A 24,094-nucleotide genomic window follows, 5' to 3' on the forward strand; every position below is an offset into this window, starting at 1 on the left:
TGGTAGCTGTGGGAAAGAAGCTGTTCCTGTGTCTGGATGTGCGGGTCTTCAGATTTCTGTACCTTCTGCCTGATGGAAGGGTCTGGAAGAAGACAATGCCTGGGTGGGAGGGGTCTCTGATAATGCCGTCTGCCTTCCTGAGGCAGCGGGAGGTGTACACAGAAACAATGTGGGGGTGGCAAGCTTGTAACAGTGCAGCACTCACTCAGTACTGACCCTCTGACAGTGCAGCACTCCCTCAGTACTGACCCTCTGACAGTGCGGCATTCCCTCAGTACTGACCCTCTGACAGTGCGGCACTCCCTCAGTACTGACCCTCTGACAGTGCGGCACTCCCTCAGTACTGACCCTCTGACAGTGCGGCTCTCCCTCAGTACTGACCCTCTGACAGTGCGGCTCTCCCTCAGTACTGACCCTCTGACTGTGCGGCACTCCCTCAGTACTGACCCTCTGACAGTGCGGCACTCCCTCAGTACTGACTCTCTGACAGTGCAGTCCTCCCTCAGCACTTACACTCTGACAGTGCAGCACTCCCTCAGTACTGAGTCTCTGACAGTGCGGCTCTCCCTCAGTACCAACCCTCTGACAGTGCGGCACTCCCTCAGTACTGACCCTCTGACAGTGCGGCACTCCATCAGTACTGACCCTCTGACAGTGCGGCACTCCCTCAGTACTGACTCTCTGACAGTGCAGCACTCCCTCAGTACTGACCCTCTGACAGTGCAGCACTCCCTCAGTACTGACCCTCTAACAGTGCGGCATTCGCTCAGTACTGACCCTCTGACAGTACGGCACTCCCTCAGTACTGACCCTCTGACAGTGCGGCATTCGCTCAGTACTGACCCTCTGACAGTGCGGCACTCCCTCAGTACTGACTCTCTGACAGTGCAGCACTCCCTCAGTACTGACCCTCTGACAGTGCAGCACTCCCTCAGTACTGACCCTCTAACAGTGCGGCATTCGCTCAGTACTGACCCTCTGACAGTAAGGCACTCCCTCAGTACTGACCCTCTGACAGTGCGGCATTCGCTCAGTACTGACCCTCTGACAGTGCAGCACTCCCTCAGTACTGACCCTCTGACAGTGCAGCACTCCCTCAGTACTGACCCTCTGACAGTGCAGCACTCCCTCAGTACTGACCCTCTGTCAGTGCAGTGCTCCCTCAGTACGGACCCTCTGACAGTACGGCACTCCCTCAGTACTGACCCTCTGACAGTGCGGCACTCCCTCAGTACTGACGCTCTGACAGTGCAGCACTCCCTCAGTACTGACCCTCTGACAGTGCGGCACTCCCTCAGTACTGACCCTCTGACAGTGCGGCACTCCCTCAGTACTGACGCTCTGACAGTGCAGCGCTCCCTCAGTACAGACCCTCTGACAGTATGGCACTCCCTCAGTACTGACCCTCTGACAGTGCGGCACTCCCTCAGTACTGACCCTCAGACAGTGCAGCACTCCCTCAGTACTGACCCTCTGACAGTGCGGCACTCCCTCAGTACTGACCCTCTGACAGTGCTGCACTCCCGCAGTACTGACCCTCTGACAGTGCGGCACTCCCTCAGTACTGACCCTCTGACAGTGCTGCACTCCCGCAGTACTGACCCTCTGACAGTGCGGCGCTCCCTCAGTACTGACCCTCTGACAGTGCAGCACTCCCTCAGTACTGACCCTCTGACAGTGGAGCGCTCCCTCAGTACTGACCCTCTGACAGTGCGGCAGTCTCTCAGTACTGACCCTCTGACAGTGCGGCACTCCCTCAGTACTGACCCTCTGACAGTGCGGCACTCCCTCAGTACTGACCCTCTGACAGTGCGGCACTCCCTCAGTACTGACCCTCTGACAGTGCGGCACTCCCTCAGTACTGACCCTCTGACAGTGCAGCACTCCCTCAGTACTGACCCTCTGACAGTGCAGCACTCCCTCAGTACTGACCCTCTGACAGTGCAGCACTCCCTCAGTACTGACCCTCTGACAGTGCGGCACTCCCTCAGTACTGACCCTCTGACAGTGCGGCACTCCCTCAGTACTGACCCTCTGACAGTGCGGCACTCCCTCAGTACTGACCCTCTGACAGTGCAGCTCTCCCTCAGTACTGACTCTCGGATAGTGCGGCACTCCCTCAGTACTGACCCTCTGACAGTGCAGCACTCCCTCAGTACTGACCCTCTGACAGTGCGGCACTCGCTCAGTACTGTCCCTCTGACAGTGCAGCACTCCCTCAGTTCTGACCCTCTGACAGTGCGGCACTCCCTCAGTACTGACCCTCTGACAGTGCGGCACTCCCTCAGTACTGACCCTCTGACAGTGCGGCACTCCCTCAGTACTGACCCTCTGACAGTGCTGCACTCCCTCAGTACTGACCCTCTAACAGTGCTGCACTCTCTCAGTACTGACCCTCTGACAGTGCGGCACTCGCTCAGTACTGACCCTCTGACAGTGCAGCACTCGCTCAGTACCGACCCTCTGACAGTGCGGCACTCCCTCAGTACTGACCCTCTGACAGTGCGGCACTCCCTCAGTACTGACCCTCTGACAGTGCAGCACTCCCTCAGTACTGACCCTCTGACAGTGCAGCACTCCCTCAGTACTGACCCTCTGACAGTGCAGAACTCGCTCAGTACTGACCCTCTGACAGTGCAGCACTCCCTCAGTACTGACCCTCTGACAGTGCGGCACTCCCTCAATACTGACCATCTGACAGTGCGGCACTCCCTCAGTACTGACCCTCTGACAGTGCGGCACTCCCTCAGTACTGACCCTCTGACAGTGCAGCACTCCCTCAGTACTGACCCTCTGACAGTGCAGCACTCCCTCAGTACTGACCCTCTGACAGTGCGGCACTCCCTCAGTACTGACCCTCTGACAGTGCGGCACTCCCTCAGTACTGACCCTCTGACAGTGCGGCACTCCCTCAGTACTGACCCTCTGACAGTGCGGCACTCCCTCAGTACTGACCTCTGACAGTGCGGCACTCCCTCAGTACTGACCCTCTGACAGTGCGACTCTCCATCAATGTCATGAGCCATTTTGCAGTTTGCTTTTGCAGTTTGAAAAGTGCCTGATTGGTTTTGCTGTGAGCTGATTAAAAGTAGAAAGCCAGTTTGAGACTGCAGCTTGAGAAGTTCTGGTTTGCTGTGAGCTGCTTGAAGGGAGAAAGCCAGGTTTGAGAAAGCAGCTTGGGTGTGTCTGTGTGTTTCCAGAGAGCTGCAGGAAGAAAGCAAGGTGCTGGAGTTGAAGTCAACCAAGCTAATATATCTCTGCCATTCTACAGAAAACATATATATCCTTTAACCTGATGTGATTTTGTTTAAAGGTGTTAAGTTTCTTGGAGGTTTGAAGGAACATTTTATGGAGTTATTTACTGTTGCAATATTTTCTGAGTTATCTTTGAAGTAAGGGGTGTTAAGTGATCCAATGCTTATTTAAGATGTTAAGTTGAGTTCATGGAATAAACATTGTTTTGTGTTTAAAAACCCACGTGTCCATCATTGTAATCCCACACCTTGGGAACAAGCCGTGTGCTAGGAACAGCAATAAATCCATTGAAGGGAGAGGTTGGTTGAACTCTCCATGATACATTTTGTGGTTCTGAAAACGCCTCGCCCATAACAATCCATCCCACAACGTGTTTGAACGTGTATTTTTTTTCTTTGCAGTTGAAGGCGGACATCGTAACGAACATGGGATGTACGCCAAAAATCTTTCATGCGATCGCGTATCGCTCACAGATGGTCGCAGGAACCAATTATTTGGTGAAGGTGAGATCACGACTCCACAGTGTGGCTTTGGCTAATTGGCCAAATAGCAGCATTCCGGATATGAGAAAGGTGGTTGTGGTAATGGTCCCTGTTTTCCCAACTAACTAAGGGTGACCTTGCCTGGGGTGTCATCGCATCAGAGCGGTCAATCATCCACTTGAGGCTGTTTTAGCTCACTGGGCTAAATCGCTGGCTTTGAAAGCAGACCAAGGCAGACCAGCAGCACGGTTCGATTCCCGTACCAGCCTCCCCGAACAGGCGCCGGAATGTGGCGACTAGGGGCTTTTCACAGCAACTTCATTTGAAGCCGACTTGTGCCAATAAACGATTTTCATTTCACTTGGGGAAGGCACATTTTGCAGCCCAATGTGGATTAATCCTTTTGTGTATTCGAATGGAATCTCAGAGAGAGCCTCTTCACAGCAACTGAGGAGGTTACAGAGACAGGGAGGGTTGTAGGGACCGTAGGACGTTACAGAGATAGGGAGGGTTGTAGGGGCTGGAAGAGGGTACAGAGATAGGGAGTGTTGTAGGGGGCTGGAGGAGGTTACAGACATAGGGAGGGCTGTAGGGGCTGGAGGAGGTTACAGAGATAGGGAGGATTGTAGGGACTGGAGGAGGTTACAGAGAGAGGGAGGGTTGTAGGGGCTGGAGGAGGTTACAGAGATAGGGAGGATTGTAGGGACTGGAGGAGGTTACAGAGATAGGGAGGATTGTAGGGACTGGAGGAGGTTACAGAGATAGGGAGAGTGGTAGGGACTGGAGGAGGTTACAGAGATAGGGAGGATTGTAGGGACTGGAGGAGGTTACAGAGATAGGGAGGGTTGTAGGGACTGGAGGACGTTAACGACATAGGGAGGGCTGTAGGGGCTGGAGGAGGTTACAGAGATAGGGAGGGTTGTAGGGGCTGGAGGAGGTTACAGAGATAGGGAGGATTGTAGGGACTGGAGGAGGTTACAGAGATAGGGAGGGTTGTAGGGACTGGAGGACGTTAACGACATAGGGAGGGCTGTAGGGGCTGGAGGAGGTTACAGAGATAGGGAGGATTGTAGGGACTGGAGGAGGTTACAGAGATAGGGAGGGTTGTAGGGACTGGAGGAGGTTACAGAGATAGTGAGGGCTGTAGGGGCTGGAGGAGGTTGCAGAGATAGGAGGGCTGTAGGGGCTGGAGGAGGTTACAGAGATAGGGAGGGTTGTAGGGACTGGAGGAGGTTACAGAGATAGTGAGGGCTGTAGGGGCTGGAGGAGGTTACAGAGATAGGAGGGCTGTAGGGGCTGGAGGAGGTTAATAATGATAATCATTATTGTCACAAGTAATCTTACAGTAACACTGCGATTAAGTTACTGTGAAAATCCCCTAGTCGCCACATTCCGGCGCCTGTTCGGGTACACAGAGGGAGAATTCAGAATGTCCAATTCACCTAACAGCACATCTTTCGACTGTGGGAGCGCTGCACTGTCAGAGAGTCAGTACTGAGGGAGTGCCGCACTGTCAGAGGGTCAGTACTGAGGGAGTGCCGCATTGTCAGAGGGTGAGTACTGAGGGAGTGCCGCACTGTCAGAGGGTCAGTACTGAGGGAGTGCCGCACTGTCAGAGGGTCAGTACTGAGGGAGTGCCGCATTGTCAGAGGGTGAGTACTGAGGGAGTGCCGCACTGTCAGAGGGTCAGTACTGAGGGAGTGCCGCACTGTCAGAGGGTCAGTACTGAGGGAGTGCTGCACTGTCAGAGTGTCAGTCCTGAGGGAGTGCTGCACTGTCAGAGGGTCAGTACTGAGGGTGTGCCGCACTGTCAGAGGGTCAGTACTGAGGGAGTGCTGCACTGTCAGAGGGTCAGTACTGAGGGAGTGCCGCACTATCAGAGAGTCAGTACTGAGGGAGTGCTGCACTGTCAGAGGGTCAGTACTGATGGAGTGCTGCACTGTCAGAGGGTCAGTATTGAGGGAGTGCCGCACTGTCAGAGGGTCAGTACTGAGGGAGTGCTGCACTGTCAGAGGGTCAGTACTGAGGGAGTGCCGCACTATCAGAGAGTCAGTACTGAGGGAGTGCTGCACTGTCAGAGGGTCAGTACTGATGGAGTGCTGCACTGTCAGAGGGTCAGTATTGAGGGAGTGCCGCACTGTCAGAGGGTCAGTACTGAGGGAATGCTGCACTGTCAGAGGATCAGTACTGAGGGAGTGCTGCACTGTCAGAGGGTCAGTACTGAGGGAGTGCCGCACTGTCAGAGGGTCAGTACTGAGGGAGTGCCGCACTGTCAGAGGGTCAGTATTGAGGGAGTGCCGCACTGTCAGAGGGTCAGTACTGAGGGAATGCTGCACTGTCAGAGGGTCAGTACTGAGGGAGTGCTGCACTGTCAGAGGGTCAGTACTGAGAGAGTGCCGCACTGTCAGAGGGTCAGTACTGAGGGAGTGCTGCACTGTCAGAGGGTCAGTACTGAGAGAGTGCCGCACTGTCAGAGGGTCAGTACTGAGGGAGTGCTGCACTGTCAGAGGGTCAGTACTGAGGGAGTGCTGCACTGTCAGAGGGTCAGTACTGAGGGAGTGCCGCACTGTCAGAGGGTCAGTACTGAGGGAGTGCTGCACTGTCAGAGGGTCAGTACTGAGGGAGTGCTGCACTGTCAGAGGGTCAGCGCTGAGCGAATGCTGCACTGTCAGAGGGTCAGTACTGAGGGAGTGCTGCACTGTCAGAGGGTCAGCACTGAGGGAGTGCTGCACTGTCAGAGGGTCAGTACTGAGGGAGTGCCGCACAGTCAGAGGTTCAGTACTGAGGGAGTGCCGCACTGTCAGAGGGTCAGTACTGAGGGAGTGCCGCACTGTCAGAGGGTCAGTATTGAGGGAGTGCCGCACTGTCAGAGGGTCAGTACTGAGGGAGTGCTGCACTGTCAGAGGGTCAGTACTGAGGGAGTGCTGCACTGTCAGAGGGTCAGTACTGAGAGAGTGCCGCACTGTCAGAGGGTCAGTACTGAGGGAGTGCTGCACTGTCAGAGGGTCAGTACTGAGGGAGTGCTGCACTGTCAGAGGGTCTGTACTGAGGGAGTGCCGCACTGTCAGAGGGTCAGTACTGAGGGAGCGCCGCACTGTCAGAGGGTCAGTACTGAGGGAGTGCCGCACTGCCAGAGGGTCAGTACTGAGGGAGTGCAGCACTGTCAGAGGGTCAGTACTGAGGGAGTGCCGCACTGTCAGAGGGTCAGTACTGAGGGAGTGCCGCATTGTCAGAGGGTCAGTACTGAGGCAGTGCCGCACTGTCAGAGGGTCAGTACTGAGGGAGTGCCGCACTGTCAGAGGGTCAGTACTGAGGGAGTGCTGCACTGTCAGAGAGTCAGTACTGAGGGAGTGCTGCACTGTCAGAGGGTCAGTACTGATGGAGTGCTGCACTGTCAGAGAGTCAGTACTGAGGGAGTGCCGCACTGTCAGAGGGTTAGTACTGAGGGAGTGCCGCACTGTCAGAGGGTCAGTACTGAGGGAGTGCCGCACTGTCAGAGGGTTAGTACTGAGGGAGTGCCGCACTGTCAGAGGGTCAGTACTGAGGGAGTGCCGCACTGTCAGAGGGTCAGCACTGAGGGAGTGCCGCACTGTCAGAGGGTCAGTACTGAGGGAGTGTCGCACTGTCAGAGGGTCAGTACTGAGGGAGTGTCGCACTGTCAGAGGATCAGTACTGAGGGAGTGCTGCACTGTCAGAGGGTCAGTACTGAGGGAGTGCCGCACTGTCAGAGGGTCAGTACTGAGGGAGTGCCGCACTGTCAGAGGGTCAGTACTGAGGGAGTGCCGCACTGTCAGAGGGTCAGTACTGAGGGAGTGCCGCACTGTCAGAGAGTCAGTACTGAGGGAGTGCCGCACTGTCAGAGGGTCAGTACTGAGGGAGTGCCGCACTGTCAGAGTGTCAGTACTGAGGGAGTGCAGCACTGTCAGAGGGTCAGTACTGAGGGAGTGCCGCACTGTCAGAGGGTCAGTACTGAGGGAGTGCCGCATTGTCAGAGGGTCAGTACTGAGGCAGTGCCGCACTGTCAGAGGGTCAGTACTGAGGGAGTGCCGCATTGTCAGAGGGTCAGTACTGAGGCAGTGCCGCACTGTCAGAGGGTCAGTACTGAGGGAGTGCCGCACTGTCAGAGGGTCAGTACTGAGGGAGTGCTGCACTGTCAGAGAGTCAGTACTGAGGGAGTGCTGCACTGTCAGAGGGTCAGTACTGATGGAGTGCTGCACTGTCAGAGAGTCAGTACTGAGGGAGTGCCGCACTGTCAGAGGGTTAGTACTGAGGGAGTGCCGCACTGTCAGAGGGTCAGTACTGAGGGAGTGCCGCACTGTCAGAGGGTTAGTACTGAGGGAGTGCCGCACTGTCAGAGGGTCAGTACTGAGGGAGTGCCGCACTGTCAGAGGGTCAGTACTGAGGGAGTGCCGCACTGTCAGAAGGTCAGTACTGAGGGAGTGCCGCACTGTCAGAGGGTCAGTACTGAGGGAGTGCTGAGCTGTCAGAGGGTCAGTACTGAGGGAGTGCCGCACTGTCAGAGGGTCAGTACTGAGGGAGTGCCGCTCTGTCAGAGAGTCAGTACTGAGGGAGCGCTGCACTGTCAGAGAGTCAGTACTGAGGGAGCGCTGCTCTGTCAGAGGGTCAGTACTGAGGGAGTGCTGCACTGTCAGAGGGTCAGTACTGAGGGAGTGCCGCACTGTCAGAGGGTCAGTACTGAGGGAGTGCCGCACTGTCAGAGGGTCAGTACTGAGGGAGTACCGCACTGTCAGAGGGTCAGTACTGAGGGAGTGCTGCATTGTCAGAGGGTCAGTACTGAGGGAGTGCTGCACTGTCAGAGGGTCAGTACTGAGGGAGTGCCGCACTGTCAGAGGGTCAGTACTGAGGTAGTGCCGCACTGTCAGAGGGTCAGTACTGAGGGAGTGCTGCACTGTCAGAGGGTCAGTACTGAGGGAGTGCCGCACTGTCAGAGGGTCAGTCCTGAGGGAGTACCGCACTGTCAGAGGGTCAGTACTGAGGGAGTGCTGCACTGTCAGAGGGTCAGTACTGAGGGAGTACCGCACTGTCAGAGGGTCAGTCCTGAGGGAGTACCGCACTGTCAGAGGGTCAGTCCTGAGGGAGTACCGCACTGTCAGAGGGTCAGTCCTGAGGGAGTACCGAACTGTCAGAGGGTCAGTACTGAGGGAGTGCCGCACAGTCAGAGGGTCAGTACTGAGGGAGTGCCGCACTGTCAGAGGGTCAGTACTGAGGGAGTGCCGCACTGTCAGAGGGTCAGTACTGAGGGAGTGCCGCACAGTCAGAGGGTCAGTACTGAGGGAGTGCCGCACTGTGAGGACTTCAATAGCTTTCCAGTGACAATTGTATTTTCTCTGCAGGTTGTTGTTGGCGATGGAGATGACTACATTCACGTTGCTATATTTGAACCACTTCCATTCTCTGCAACTGAACCTGAGGTGACGTCTGTGGAGACCATGAAGCGACTGGATGATGATTTATAAACTTTCTCCACTGCCCTCCACGGTCTACTCCCTTGTGCCTCTTCAAACTCTCTGCAATAAAAATCTGCTCCACACACTTACCTTTACACATTGTGACTTCGTCAATTGTCAGACATGTAATTTTCTTGTCGGATGGCCTGGTTTACTGCAAGAACACTTGTAGTTAAAGTTATAAATGATTCAGTCGCATTAACTGGAGGTAACTATATACAAGATAACAGATGAACAACCTCTGTCACTTCCTCGAGCCAGTGTCTGGTTCGCTGACTTTACATTCACTTGTATACTCATGAGACCCCTAGTGGCAGTCGGTGAATTACAGCACAACCGTGATTTAACTACATCCCCTTTCCTTTGAACGAGTAAATCAATACATTATCAGTATATTTACTTGTGATATCATGAGCCAATGAGTCTGACAGTATTCATTTTGTTTAATTTTTAAATCTGGTTTAACAAATATACATGTGTACATACGTATATGCACAAGAACATTACATGGTACCAGGAGTCGGTTAATCATATCTGAGATGGCTGGTACACAATTCTTTCCGAAACATGACACATTGCTAGGTTTCTGTCAACTAAAACTACAGGAACAAAGTTTACTCTGCCATTTGGTCCGCGTTGCTTCCTGAGAATGCAATTGGCGTAATTTCAGCAATGTAATTTTACCGTGCCATGGAGCACATGACCGAAGGCATCGAAGGTGTACGTGTGCACGTGGATGAAATCATCGTTTGGTGCCCAACCATAGAATAGCACAATACGAGGTTGCTTAAAGTTCTAACGGGCGTCAGGAGAAATGGGCTGAAGCTCAACAAACAAAAGGGCCAATTTGGCGTAACTGAGGTGACATTCGTCGGGGGCAAGCTCACTGAACCTGACGAGGACAAAATCCAAGCAATTCCCAACATGCCAAACCCACACGACAAGAAAGACATTTTAAGAGTGATTGAATGACAGAATAGAATTCATAGAATTTACAGTGCAGAAGGAGGCCATTCGGCCCATCGCGTCTGCACCGGCCCTTGGAAAGAGCCCCCTCCTCAAGCCCACTCCTCCACCCTATCCCCGAAACCCAGCAACCCCACCTAACCTCTTTTGGACAGCAAGGGCAATTTAGCACGGCCAATCCACCTAACCTGCACATCTTTGGACTGTGGGAGGAAACCGGAGCACCCGGAGGAAACCCACGCAGACACGGGGAGGATGTGCAGACTCCCCACAGACAGTGACCCAAGCCGGAATCAAACCTGGGACCCTTGAGTTGTGAAGCAATTGTGCTAACCACTATGCTACAGTGCTGCCCCCATTGGCATGATGGGTTTTATAGGGATATCCTTTACAATCCTGTCAGCAAAATCATGCACATTCAAGCTCTCTCTTTTACTTCCTCCAGCCAGTCTCTGCTCAGCTGATTTTACATTCACTGATATACTAGTGAGACTCCTGGTGGTTAGTCGGTGAATTACAACAAAAGCATGATATTCCCACAAGACATTCAGACCCTTCTCCAGCCTGTTACACAGGAACAGGAGGAGGCCCCATTCAGCCCCTTCTCCAGCCTGTTACACAGGAACAGGAGGAGGCCCCATTCAGCCCCTTCTCCAGCCTGTTACACAGGAACAGGAGGAGGCCCCATTCAGCCCCTTCTCCAGCCCGTTACACAGGAACAGGAGGCCCCGTTCAGCCCCTTCTCCAGCCTGTTACACAGGAACAGGAGGAGGCCCCATTCAGCCCCTTCTCCAGCCCGTTACACAGGAACAGGAGGAGGCCCCATTCAGCCCCTTCTCCAGCCTGTTACACAGGAACAGGAGGAGGCCCCATTCAGCCCCTTCTCCAGCCTGTTACACAGGAACAGGAGGAGGCCCCATTCAGCCCCTTCTCCAGCCCGTTACACAGGAACAGGAGGCCCCATTCAGCCCCTTCTCCAGCCTGTTACACAGGAACAGGAGGAGGCCCCATTCAGCCCCTTCTCCAGCCCGTTACACAGGAACAGGAGGAGGCCCCATTCAGCCCCTTCTCCAGCCTGTTACACAGGAACAGGAGGAGGCCCCATTCAGCCCCTTCTCCAGCCTGTTACACAGGAACAGGAGGAGGCCCCATTCAGCCCCTTCTCCAGCCTGTTACACAGGAACAAGAGGAGGCCCCATTCAGCCCCTTCTCCAGCCCGTTACACAGGAACAGGAGGAGGCCCCATTCAGCCGCTTCTCCAGCCTGTTACACAGGAACAGGAGGAGGCCCCATTCAGCCCCTTCTCCAGCCTGTTACTCAGGAACAGGAGGAGGCCCCATTCAGCACCTTCTCCAGCCTGTTACACAGGAACAGGAGGAGGCTCCATTCAGCCCCTTCTCCAGCCTGTTACACAGGAACAGGAGGAGGCCCCATTCAGCCCCTTCTCCAGCCTGTTACACAGGAACAGGAGGCCCCATTCAGCCCCTTCTCCAGCCTGTTACACAGGAACAGGAGGAGGCTCCATTCAGCCCCTTCTCCAGCCTGTTACACAGGAACAGGAGGAGGCCCCATTCAGCCCCTTCTCCAGCCTGTGACACAGGAACAGGAGGAGGCCCCATTCAGCCCCTTCTCCAGCCCGTTACACAGGAACAGGAGGAGGCCCCATTCAGCCCCTTCTCCAGCCTGTTACACAGGAACAGGAGGAGGCCCCATTCAGCCCCTTCTCCAGCCTGTTACACAGGAACAGGAGGTGGCCCCAATCAGCCCCTTCTCCAGCCTGTTACACAGGAACAGGAGGAGGCCCCATTCAGCCCCTTCTCCAGCCCGTTACACAGGAACAGGAGGAGGCCCCATTCAGCCCCTTCTCCAGCCTGTTACACAGGAACATGAGGAGGCCCCATTCAGCCCCTTCTCCAGCCTGTTACACAGGAACAGGAGGAGGCCCCATTCAGCCCCTTCTCCAGCCTGTTACACAGGAACAGGAGGAGGCCCCATTCAGCCCCTTCTCCAGCCCGTTACACAGGAACAGGAGGAGGCCCCATTCAGCCCCTTCTCCAGCCCGTTACACAGGAACAGGAGGACGCCCCATTCAGCCCCTTCTCCGGCCCGTTACACAGGAACAGGAGGAGGCCCCATTCAGCCCCTTCTCCAGCCCGTTACACAGGAACAGGAGGAGGCCCCATTCAGCTCCTTCTCCAGCCTGTTACACAGGAACAGGAGGAGGCCCCATTCAGCCCCTTCTCCAGCCTGTTACACAGGAACAGGAGGAGGCCCCATTCAGCCCCTTCTCCAGCCTGTTACAGAGGAACAGGAGGAGGCCCCATTCAGCCCATTACACAGCAACAGGAGGAGGCCCCATTCAGCCCCTTCTCCAGCCTGTTACACAGGAACAGGAGGACGCCCCATTCAGCCCCTTCTCCAGTCCGTTACACAGGAACAGGAGGAGGCCCCATTCAGCCCCTTCTCCAGTCTGTTACACAGGAACAGGAGGTCCCATTCAGCCCCTTCTCCAGCCTGTTACACAGCAACAGGAGGAGGCCCCATTCAGCCCCTTCTCCAGCCTGTTACACAGGAACAGGAGGAGGCCCCATTCAGCCCCTTCTCCAGCCTGTTACACAGGAACAGGAGGAGGCCCCATTCAGCCCCTTCTCCAGCCTGTTACAGAGGAACAGGAGGAGGCCCCATTCAGCCCATTACACAGCAACAGGAGGAGGCCCCATTCAGCCCCTTCTCCAGCCTGTTACACAGGAACAGGAGGAGGCCCCATTCAGCCCCTTCTCCAGCCTGTTACAGAGGAACAGGAGGAGGCCCCATTCAGCCCATTACACAGCAACAGGAGGAGGCCCCATTCAGCCCCTTCTCCAGCCTGTTACACAGGAACAGGAGGAGGCCCCATTCAGCCCCTTCTCCAGCCCGTTACACAGGAACAGGAGGAGGCCCCATCCAGCCCCTTCTCCAGCCCGTTACACAGGAACGGGAGGAGGCCTCATTCAGCCACTTCTCCAGCCCGTTACACAGGAACAGGAGGAGGCCCCATTCAGCCCCTTCTCCAGCCTGTTACACAGGAACAGGAGGAGGCCCCATTCAGCCCCTTCTCCAGCCTGTTACACAGGAACAGGAGGAGGCCCCATTCAGCCCCTTCTCCAGCCTGTTACACAGGAACAGGAGGAGGCCCCATTCAGCCCCTTCTCCAGCCTGTTACACAGGAACAGGAGGGGGCCCCATTCAGCCCCTTCTCCAGCCTGTTACACAGGAACAGGAGGAGGCCCCATTCAGCCCCCTCTCCAGCCTGTTACACAGGAACAGGAGGAGGCCCCATTCAGCCCCCTCTACAGCCCGTTACACAGGAACAGGAGGAGGCCCCATTCAGCCCCCTCTCCAGCCTGTTACACAGGAACAGGAGGAGGTCCCATTCAGCCCCTTCTCCAGCCTGTTACACAGGAACAGGAGGAGGCCCATTCAGCCCCTTCTCCAGCCCGTTACACAGGAACAGGAGGAGGCCCCATTCAGCCCCTTACACAGGAACAGGAAGGAGGAGGCCATTGATCTCCTGTAACCCGTGTCGCTGGCGATGCGAGGCATCAGTGCTAACCACAGTGCCATCCCTTATACCTTGTCTCTGTTTTTGCCAGTGGCAGAGTGGTTAGCATTGCTGCCTTGAAGCCTCAGGGACCTTGGTTCAATTCCAGCCTTGGGTGACTATCTGTGCTGTTACAACACCCTGTGCGAGAGGCCGGTCACTTCCACTCCCCACAGGCGTTAATTACCAGAGAGTTTCTGAGATCTTGTCCCTTTTTCTGCTCCAATGATTTACGGGCAGCTGGTTTGCAAGTGAAATACATCAACTATTCCATTCGGCCCATCGAGTCTGCACTGGCCTCTGGAAAGAGCACCCTCCCCAAGGTCCACACCTCCACCCCAACCCCACAACTCCGCCCTATTCCCGCCTACCCGGTTTTTTGGACACTAAGGGACAATTTAACCCGGCCAACCCACCTAACCTGCACGTCTTTGGACTGTGGGAGGAAACCGGAGCACCCGGAGGAAACCCACGCAGACACGGGGAGGACGTGCAGACTCCGCACAGACAGTGACCCAAGCCGGGAATCGAACCAGGGACCCAGGAGCTGTGAAGCAATTGTGCTATCCACAATGCTACCCATAACAAAAATAGAGAGAAGACATGGAATAATTATAACAGAATATTGGTCACCTAATCTACTATTTCCCCCCTTTGACCATCCCACCCTCGACCCAAACATACAAACGACAGACACACGCCGAGGGTGGGGGCGGTGTAAAAATAATGAGAGGATTGATATGTAATGGAAGGTGAGTGGCCAAGCTTCGGATGATTTGATTTGATTTATTATTGCCACATGTATTAGTATACAGTGAAAAGTGTTGATTCTTGCATGCTGTACAGACAATGCGTACCGTACATAAGGAAGGATTGCAGAATATAATGTTACAGTTATAGCAAGGTGCAGAGAAAAGATCAATTGATGATGTTGTTGCAGCAGCAGAATGGCCTCCCTTGGAGCAGAGTCATTGGAGCCAAGGGTTGCATTGTTAGCGAGGATTTTCTGGCGGCCGCTTTCAGTCAGAACTCCCAGGCTGTAGATTTTCCTCTGGGGGAGTCACTTTAACTTTTACTGCCCTGCGTTTTCACTCCCAAAACAACAGCCGCAGGCCTGTGTAATTCTTATTTGTTTCCAACTCCACCCAGAATGAGCAATGGCCTTTCTGAGATCAGAACAGAGTCCCCCCCCCCCACACGAGATTTTAAAAAGGGTTTTTAAACACCTGACCCAGCTTTCAGCTGGTGGCTTGTCTGGATCCTTAACATTTTCTGTGCTCCCCTCAAACCCAGTTCTCAGCCGGAGTTTTACTCTTGCTTGGTTTCCAGACACATTGGAACGTCCTCCAGCGTTACGGAGGAAAAGACGGAGTCTCCATCCGGGTGTTTGAGAGGGGTCGACCCGTTCAGATTGACAGGAACTCCAAAGAGCACCCTTCAGCTCCGAGTTCAAAATGAAACTAAAAGCAAAACTCATTCTGGCTGATGACGGAACATTCCAGAGCAGCCAGCACCTATCAGCAGTGAATATCAGCTGAAGGCCTGGCAATTGTAAAACAGTCTTTGGCCACCAGCCAAGTCCATCAAGAGGTGTCACCACTGATGTCAGACCAATCAACACATCTTGCTGGAGATCCCTATTTTTTCGTTAAATTAAAGGTGAAGTCCATCTTAAAGGCAGCGGTCTCATGAATTGTCCAGGCAGAAAAATTAGCAGAATAACAGAAATTAAAAGGAAAACTAGGAGATAATCAGGGATTAACACGAGGATCCTTACAGTTTGGACTTTCCATGTTCTCCCGGTGAATGCGTGGGCTTCCTCCGGATATTCCGCTTTCCTCCCACAGTCCAGAGGTGTGCAGGTTAGGTGGGGTTACGGGAATGGGTTGGGGGGGGGTAGGGTGCTCTTTCAGGGGGGGGGGGGGTGCTGACTGGTCGGTCGAGTGGCATCCTTCTACACTGTAACAATCCTATGATTCTATTGTTTGATGCGATGAGCGTAAAAACTTCAAAACATAAATAAAAATACATTTTAAAGGTCAGTCCCTGGACTTAACAAGTCAAAGATTGGCGACGAGGCAGCGGGATCGTGCTGTGCTTTATTCCATGTCCATCTCCGCCATTGCAGGCTGTCTGAAGGGGTTCCCATGAATCGAATGGCTGTTCTGTCTTGGCCAGTGCCCTGAGGAACCCTGGCACAACCACTCCGGCTATTCACCAGCAGGGGCTTCACAGAATCAGAAGCTCAGACACGACAGTGCAGGAAGGGCCTTCGCTACCGAGTCGGCACCGAGACATGAAACACACCTGACCTGCCCACCTCACCCCATTGGCCAGCACCGGGCCCACAGCCTCGAATGTTCAGACGTGCCAAGTACTTTGTAAAGGATGCGAGGCCTCCCGCCTCTACCCCCCTCCCAGGCAGAGCGTTTAAGACCCTCACCTCCCTCCGGGGAAAACATGTTATCCTCAAATCCCCCTGAACCTCCCCCCCCCCCCCCCCTCACCTTGAACTTGTGCCCCCCTCGTAACTGACCCTTCAACTCAGGGGAACAGCTGCTCCCTCTCCACCCTGTCCAGGCCCCTCAGAATCTTGTCCACCTCGATCAGGTCACCCCTCAGTCTTCTCTGCTCCAGGGAAAACAACCCCAGCCCCAACCCCTCTCCATAACTGGAACGTTCCATCCAAGGCAACATCCTGGTGAATCTCCTCTGCCCCCCCTCCAGCGCAATCCCATCCTTCCCATAATGTGGTGACCAGAACTGAACCCTCAACAAACAATTCTGTGGCAGTCACTTCCAGGTGTTTGATTTGACCAGAGAGTTGGGGGAGGGAGGGAGCAGAGGACAGATCCCTCATCAAACCCCCGGGTCACAGTGACACCGATCGACCTTCAAGCAAGCAGTATTGTAGGGACTGGAGGAGGTTACAGAGATAGGGAGTGTTGTAGGGACTGGAGGAGGTTACAGAGATAGGGAGGGTTGTAGGGGCTGGAGGAGGTTAGAGAGATAGGGAGGGTTGTAGGGGCTGGAGGAGGTTACAGAGATAGGGAGGGGTGTAGGGACTGGAGGAGTTAACAGAGATAGGGAGGGTTGTAGGGGCTGGAGGAGGTTACAGAGATAGGGAGGGTTGTAGGGGTTGGAGGAGGTTACAGAGATAGGGAGGGGTGTAGGGACTGGAGGAGGTTACAGAGATAGGGAGGGTTGGAGGGACTGGAGGAGGTTACAGAGATAGGGAGGGTTGCAGGGACTGGAGGAGGTTACAGAGATAGGGAGGGGTGTAGGGGACTGGAGGAGGTTACAGAGATAGGGAGGGTTGTAGGGACTGGGGGAGGTTACAGAGATAGGGAGGGTTGGAGGGACTGGAGGAGGTTACAGAGATAGGGAGGGTTGTAGGGGCTGGAGGAGGTTACAGAGATAGGGGGGGTTGTAGGGACTGGGGGAGGTTACAGAGATAGGGAGGGTTGGAGGGACTGGAGGAGGTTACAGAGATAGGGAGGGTTGCAGGGACTGGAGGAGGTTACAGAGATAGGGAGGGTTGCAGGGACTGGAGGAGGTTACAGAGATAGGGAGGGGTGTAGGGGACTGGAGGAGGTTACAGAGATAGGGAGGGTTGAAGGGGCTGGAGGAGGTTACAGAGATAGGGAGGGTTGCAGGGACTGGAGGAGGTTACAGAGATAGGGAGGGGTGTAGGGGCTGGAGGAGGTTACAGAGATAGGGAGTGTTGTAGGGGTTGGAGGAGGTTACAGAGATAGGGAGGGGTGTAGGGACTGGAGGAGGTTACAGAGATAGGGAGGGTTGGAGGGACTGGAGGAGGTTACAGAGATAGGGAGGGTTGCAGGGACTGGAGGAGGTTACAGAGATAGGGAGGGTTGCAGGGACTGGAGGAGGTTACAGAGATAGGGAGGGGTGTAGGGGACTGGAGGAGGTTACAGAGATAGGGAGGGGTGTAGGGGACTGGAGGAGATTACAGAGATAGGGAGGGTTGTAGGGACTGGAGGAGGTTACAGAGATAGGGAGGGTTGTAGAGACTGGAGGAGGTTACAGAGATAGGGAGGGTTGCAGGGACTGGAGGAGGTTACAGAGATAGGGAGGGGTGTAGGGGCTGGATGAGGTTACAGAGATAGGGAGGGTTGTAGGGACTGGAGGAGGTTACAGAGATAGGGAGGGTTGTAGGGACTGGAGGAGGTTACAGAGATAGGGAGGGATGTAGGGGCTGGATGAGGTTACAGAGATAGGGAGGAGTGTAGGGGCAGGAGGGGATTACAGATATAGGGAGGGGTGTAGGGACTGGAGGTGGTTACAGAGATAGGGAGGGGTGTAGGGACTGGAGGAGGTTAGAGAGATAGGGAGGGTTGTAGGGACTGGAGGTGATTACAGAGATAGGGAGGGGGTGTAGGGGCTGGAGGAGGTTACAGAGATAGGGAGGGTTGTAGGGGCTGGAGGAGGTTACAGAGAAAGGCAGTGTTGTAGGGGCTGGAGGAGGTTACAGAGATAGGGAGGGTTGTAGGGACTGGAGGTGATTACAGAGATAGGGAGGGTTGTAGGAGCTGGAGGAGGTTACAGAGATAGGGAGGGTTGTAGGGGCTGGAGGAGGTTACAGAGATAGGGAGGGTTGTAGGGACTGGAGGTGATTACAGAGATAGGGAGGGTTGTAGGAGCTGGAGGAGGTTACAGAGATAGGGAGGGTTGTAGGGGCTGGAGGAGGTTACAGAGATAGGGAGCGTCGTAGGGACTGGAGGAGGTTACAGATAGGGAGGGTTGTAGGGGCTGGGGGAGATTACAGAGATAGGGAGGGTCGTAGGGACTGGAGGAAGTTACAGAGATAGGGAGGGGTGTAGGGGCTGGAGGAGATTACAGAGATAGGGAGGGCTGTAGGGGCTGGATGAGGTTACAGAGATAGGGAGGAGTGTAGGGGATGGAGGTGGTTACAGAGATAGGGAGGGTTGTAGGGACTGGAGGAGGTTACAGAGATAGGGAGGGTCGTAGGGACTGGAGGAGGTTACAGATAGGGAGGGTTGTAGGGGCTGGGGGAGATTACAGAGATAGGGAGGGTCGTAGGGGCTGGAGGAGATTACAGAGATAGGGAGGGCTGTAGGGGCTGGATGAGGTTACAGAGATAGGGAGGAGTGTAGGGGCAGGAGGGGATTACAGAGATAGGGAGGGTGGTAGGGGCTGGAGGAGGTTACAGAGACAGGGAGGGTTGTAGGGGCGAGATGAGGCGTGGGTCAAAGGGCACAGGGGAGAACGGGGGTCAGTGGGCACAGGGGGTGATGGGGGTCAGTGGGCACAGGGGGTGATGGGGGTCAGTGGGCACAGGGGGTGATGGGGGTCAGTGTGGGTCAGTGGGCACAGGGTGTGATAGGGGTCAGTGGGCACAGGGGGTGATGGGGGTCAGTGTGGGTCAGTGGGCACAGGGGGTGATGGGGGTCAGTGAGGGTCAGTGGGCACAGGGGGTGATGGGGGTCAGTGTGGGTCAGTGGGTACAGGGGGTGATGGGGGTCAGTGGGCACAGGGGGTGATGGGGGTCAGTGTGGGTCAGTGGGACGGGGTGATGGGGTCAGTGGGCACAGGGGATGATGGGGGTCAGTGGGCACATGGGTGATGGGGGTCAGTGAGGGTCAGTGGGCACAGGGGTGATGGGGGTCAGTAAGGGTCAGTGGGCACAGGGGGTGATGGTGGTCAGTGTGGGTCAGTGGGCACAGAGGGTGATGGGGTCAGTGGGCACAGGGGTGATGGGGGTCAGTGAGGGTCAGTGGACACAGGGGTGGTGATGGGGGTCAGTGAGGGTCAGTGGGCACAGGGGGTGATGGGGGTCAGTGTGGGGCAGTGGGCACAGGGGTGATGGGGGTCAATGAGGGTCAGTGGGCACAGGGGGTGATGTGGGTCAGTGGGCACAGGGGGTGATGTGGGTCAGTGGGTACAGGGGGTGATGGGGGTCAGTGGGTACAGGGGTTGATGGGGTCAGGGGGGCAGTGGGACGGGGTGATGGGGGTCAGTGGGGTTCAGTGGAACAGGGGGTGATGGAGGTCAGTGTGGGTCAGTGGGACGGGGTCAGTGGGCACAGGGGGTGATGAGGGTCAGTGGGCACAGGGGGTGATGTGGGTCAGTGGGGGTCAGTGGGCACAGGGGGTGATGGGGGTCAGTGTGAGTCAGTGGGACGGGGTGATGGGGGTCAGTGGGACGGGGTGATGGGGATCAGTGGGACGGGGTGATGGGGGTCAGTGGGACGGGGTGATGGGTGTCAGTGTGGGTCAGTGGGCACAGGGAGTGATGGGGGTCAGTGTGGGTCAGTGGGCACAGGGAGTGATGGGGGTCAGTGTGGGTCAGTGGGCACAGGGGGTGATGGGGTCAATGGGCACAGGGGGTGATGCGGGTCAGTGGGCACAGGGGGTGATGGGGTCAGTGGGGGTCAGTGGGCACAGGGGGTGATGGGGGTCAGTGGGCACAGGGGGTGATGGGGGTCAGTGGGCACAGGGGGTGATGAGGGTCAGTGGACACAGGGGGTGATGAGGGTCAGTGTGGGTCAGTGGGCACTGGGGGTGATGGGGGTCAGTGTGGGTCAGTGGGCACAGGGGGTGGTGGGGGTCAATGGGCACAGGGGGTGATGGGGTCAGTGGGCACAAGGGGTGATGGAGGTCAGTGTGGGTCAGTGGGCACTGGGGGTGATGGGGGTCAGTGTGGGTCAGTGGGCACAGGGGTGATGAGGGTCAGTGGGGGTCAGTGGGACGGGGTGATGGGGTCAGTGGGGGTCAGTGGGCACAGGGGGTGATGGAGGTCAGTGTGGGTCAGTGGGCACTGTGGGTGATGGGTTTAAGTGGGCACAGGGGGTGATGGGGGTCAGTGTGGGTCAGTGGGCATAGGGGGTGATGGGGGTCAGTGGGCTCAGGGGGTGATGGGGTCAGTGGGCACAGGGGGTGATGGGGGTCAGTGGGCTCAGGGGGTGATGGGGATCAGTGGGCACAGGGTGTGATGGGGTCAGTGGGCACAGGGGGTGATGGGGGTCAGTGGGTACAGGGGGTGATGGGGGTCAGTGGGCACATGGGGTGATGAGGGTCAGTGGGCACATGGGGTGATGGGGGTCAGTGTGGGTCAGTGGGCACAGGGGGGATGAGGGTCAGTGGGGGTCAGTGGGACGGGGTGATGGGGGTCAGTGGGGGTCAGTGGGAACAGGGGGTGATGGAGGTCAGTGTGGGTCAGTGGGCACTGGGGGTGATGGGGGTCAGTGGGCACAGGGGGTGATGAGGGTCAGTGGGCACAGGGGTTGTCCGGGGTCAGTGTGGGTCAGAGGGCACAGGGGGTGATGGGGGTCGGTGTGGGTCAGTGGGACGGGGTGATGGGGGTCAGTGTGGGTCAATGGGCACAGGGGGTGATGGGGGGGTCAGTGTGGGTCAGTGGGCACAGGGGATAATGGGGGTCAGTGGGCACAGGGGGTGATGGGGTCAGTGGGCACGGGGGTGATGGGGGTCAGTGTGAGTCAGTGGGCACAGGGGGTGATGGGGTCAGTGGGGGTCAGTGGGCACAGGGGGTGATGGGGGTCAGTGTGAGTCAGTGGGCACAGGGGATGATGGGGGTCAGTGGGGGTCAGTGGGTGATGGGGGTCAGTGGGCACAGGGGGTGATGTGGTCAGAGTGGGTCAGTGGGTGCAGGGGGAGATGGGGGGCAGTGGGCACAGGGGGTGATGGGGGTCAGTGGTCACAGGGGGTGATGGGGGTCAGTGGGCACAGTGGGTGATGGGGTCAGTGTGGGTCAGAGGGACGGGGTGCTGGGGGTCAGTGGGACGGGGTGATGGGGGTCAGTGGGACGGGGTGATGGGGGTCAGTGGGCACAGGGGGTGATGGGGGTCAGTGTGGGTCAGAGGGACGGGGCGATGGGGGTCAGTGGGACGGGGTGATGGGGGTCAGTGGGACGGGGAGATGCGGGTCAGTGGGACGGGGTGATGGGGTCAGTGGGCACAGGGGGTGCTGGGGGTCAGTGGGCACAGGGGGTGATGGGGTCAGTGTGGGTCAGAGGGACGGGGCGATGGGGGTCAGTGGGACGGGGTGATGGGGGTCAGTGGGACGGGGTGATGGGGGTCAGTGGGGATCAGTGGGCACAGGGGGTGATGGGGGTCAGTGGGCACAGGGGGTGATGGGGGTCAGTGGGTACAGGGGGTGATGAGGGTCAGTGGGCACATGGGGTGATGGGGGTCAGTGTGGGTCAGTGGGCACAGGGGGGATGAGGGTCAGTGGGGGTCAGTGGGACGGGGTGATTGGGGTCAGTGGGGGTCAGTGGGCACAGGGGGTGATGGAGGTCAGTGTGGGTCAGTGGGCACAGGGAGTGATGGGGGTCAGTGTGGGTCAGAGGGCACAGGGGGTGATGGGGGTCGGTGTGGGTCAGTGGGACGGGGTGGTGGGGGTCAGTGTGGGTCAATGGGCACAGGGGGTGATGGGGGGTCAGTGTGGGTCAGTGGGCACAGGGGATGATGGGGGTCAGAGGGCACAGGGGGTGATGTGGGTCAGTGGGCACGGGGGTGATGGGGGTCAGTGTGAGTCAGTGGGCACAGGGGGTGATGGGGGTCAGTGGGGGTCAGTGGGCACAGGGGGTGATGGTGTCAGTGTGGGTCAGTGGGCACAGGGGGTGATGGGGGTCAGTGGGCACAGGGGGTGATGGGGTCAGTGGGTGATGGGGGTCAGTAGGCACAGGGGGTGATGGGGTCAGAGTGGGTCAGTGGGTGCAGGGGGAGATGGGGGTCAGTGGGCACAGGGGGTGATGGGGGTCAGTGGGCACAGGGGGTGATGGGGGTCAGTGGGCACAGTGGGTGATGGGGGTCAGTGTGGGTCAGAGGGACGGGGTGATGGGGGTCAGTGGGACGGGGTGATGGGGGTCAGTGGGACGGTGTGATGGGGGTCAGTGGGACGGGGTGATGGGGATCAGTGGGCACAGGGGGTGATGGGGGTCAGTGGGGGTCAGTGGCACAGGGGGTGCTGGGGGTCAGTGGGCACAGGGGGTGATGGGGGTCAGTGTGGGTCAGTGGGACGGGGTGATGGGGGTCAGTGGGACGGGGTGATGGGGGTCAGTGGGACGGGGTGATGGGGGTCAGTGGGACGGGGTGATGGGGGTCAGTGGGACGGGGTGATGGGGGTCAGTGGGCACAGGGGGTGATGGGGGTCAGTGTGGGTCAGAGGGACGAGGCGATGGGGGTCAGTGGGACGGGGTGATGGGGGTCAGTGGGACGGGGTGATGGGGGTCAGTGGCACAGGGGGTGATGGGGGTCAGTGTGGGTCAGAGGGACGGGGCAATGGGGGTCAGTGGGACGGGGTGATGGGGGTCAGTGGGATGGGGTGATGGGGGTCAGTGGGCACAGGGGGTGATGGGGGTCAGTGTGGGTCAGAGGGACGGGGCAATGGGGGTCAGTGGGACGGGGCAATGGGGGTCAGTGGGACGGGGTGATGGGGGTCAGTGGGATGGGGTGATGGGGGTCAGTGGGCACAGGGGGTGATGGGGGTCAGTGGGCACAGGGGTGATGGGGGTCAGTGGGCACAGGGGGTGATGGGGGTCAGTGTGGGTCAGAGGGACGGGGCGATGGGGGTCAGTGGGACGGGGTGATGGGGGTCAGTGGGACGGGGAGATGGGGGTCAGTGGGACGGGGTGATTGGGGTCAGTGGGCACAGGGGGTGATGGGGGTCAGTGGGGGTCAGTGGGCACAGGGGGTGCTAGGGGTCAGTGGGCACAGGGGGTGATGGGGGTCAGTGTGGGTCAGAGGGACGAGGTGATGGGGGTCAGTGGGGCGGGGTGATGGGGGTCAGTGGGATGGGGTGATGGGGGTCAGTGGGACGGGGTGATGGGGGTCAGTGGGACGGGGTGATGGGGGTCAGTGGGCACAGGGGGTGATGGGGGTCAGTGTGGGTCAGAGGGACGAGGCGAGGGGGTCAGTGTGGGTCAGTGGGTACAGGGGGTGATGGGGGTCAGTGTGGGTCAGTGGGCACAGGGGGTGATGGGGGTCAGAGTGGGTCAGTGGGACGGGGTGATGGGGGTCAGTGGGCACAGGGGGTGATGAGGGTCAGTGGGCACAGGGGGTGATGGGGGTCAGTGTGGGTCAGAGGGCACAGGGGGTGATGGGGGTCGGTGTGGGTCAGTGGGACGGGGTGATGGGGGTCAGTGTGGGTCAGTGGGTACAGGGGGTGATGGGGGTCAGTGTGGGTCAGTGGGCACAGGGGGTGATGGGGGTCAGAGTGGGTCAGTGGGACGGGGTGATGGGGGTCAGTGGGCACAGGGGGTGATGGGGGTCAGTGTGGGTCAGAGGGCACAGGGGGTGATGGGGGTCGGTGTGGGTCAGTGGGACGGGGTGATGGGGGTCAGTG

General features: G+C 57.4%; 1 protein-coding gene across 1 annotated transcript in view; it reads left to right on the forward strand.

The window, feature by feature from the left end:
* The window catches only part of LOC140410113 (stefin-C-like), a 9,813-nt gene extending 513 nt beyond the window's left edge, over positions 1-9,300 (forward strand). The window contains exons 2-3 of the mRNA XM_072498055.1: positions 3,657-3,758; positions 9,092-9,300. Coding sequence (XP_072354156.1) covers positions 3,657-3,758; positions 9,092-9,214 — 225 coding nt within the window. The 3' untranslated portion in view covers positions 9,215-9,300. The remainder of the gene's footprint in view (positions 1-3,656; positions 3,759-9,091) is intronic.
* Positions 9,301-24,094: the final 14,794 nt, after the last annotated feature.

The sequence above is a fragment of the Scyliorhinus torazame genome, chromosome 4, assembly GCF_047496885.1.
Source record: "Scyliorhinus torazame isolate Kashiwa2021f chromosome 4, sScyTor2.1, whole genome shotgun sequence".
NCBI lineage: Eukaryota > Metazoa > Chordata > Chondrichthyes > Carcharhiniformes > Scyliorhinidae > Scyliorhinus > Scyliorhinus torazame.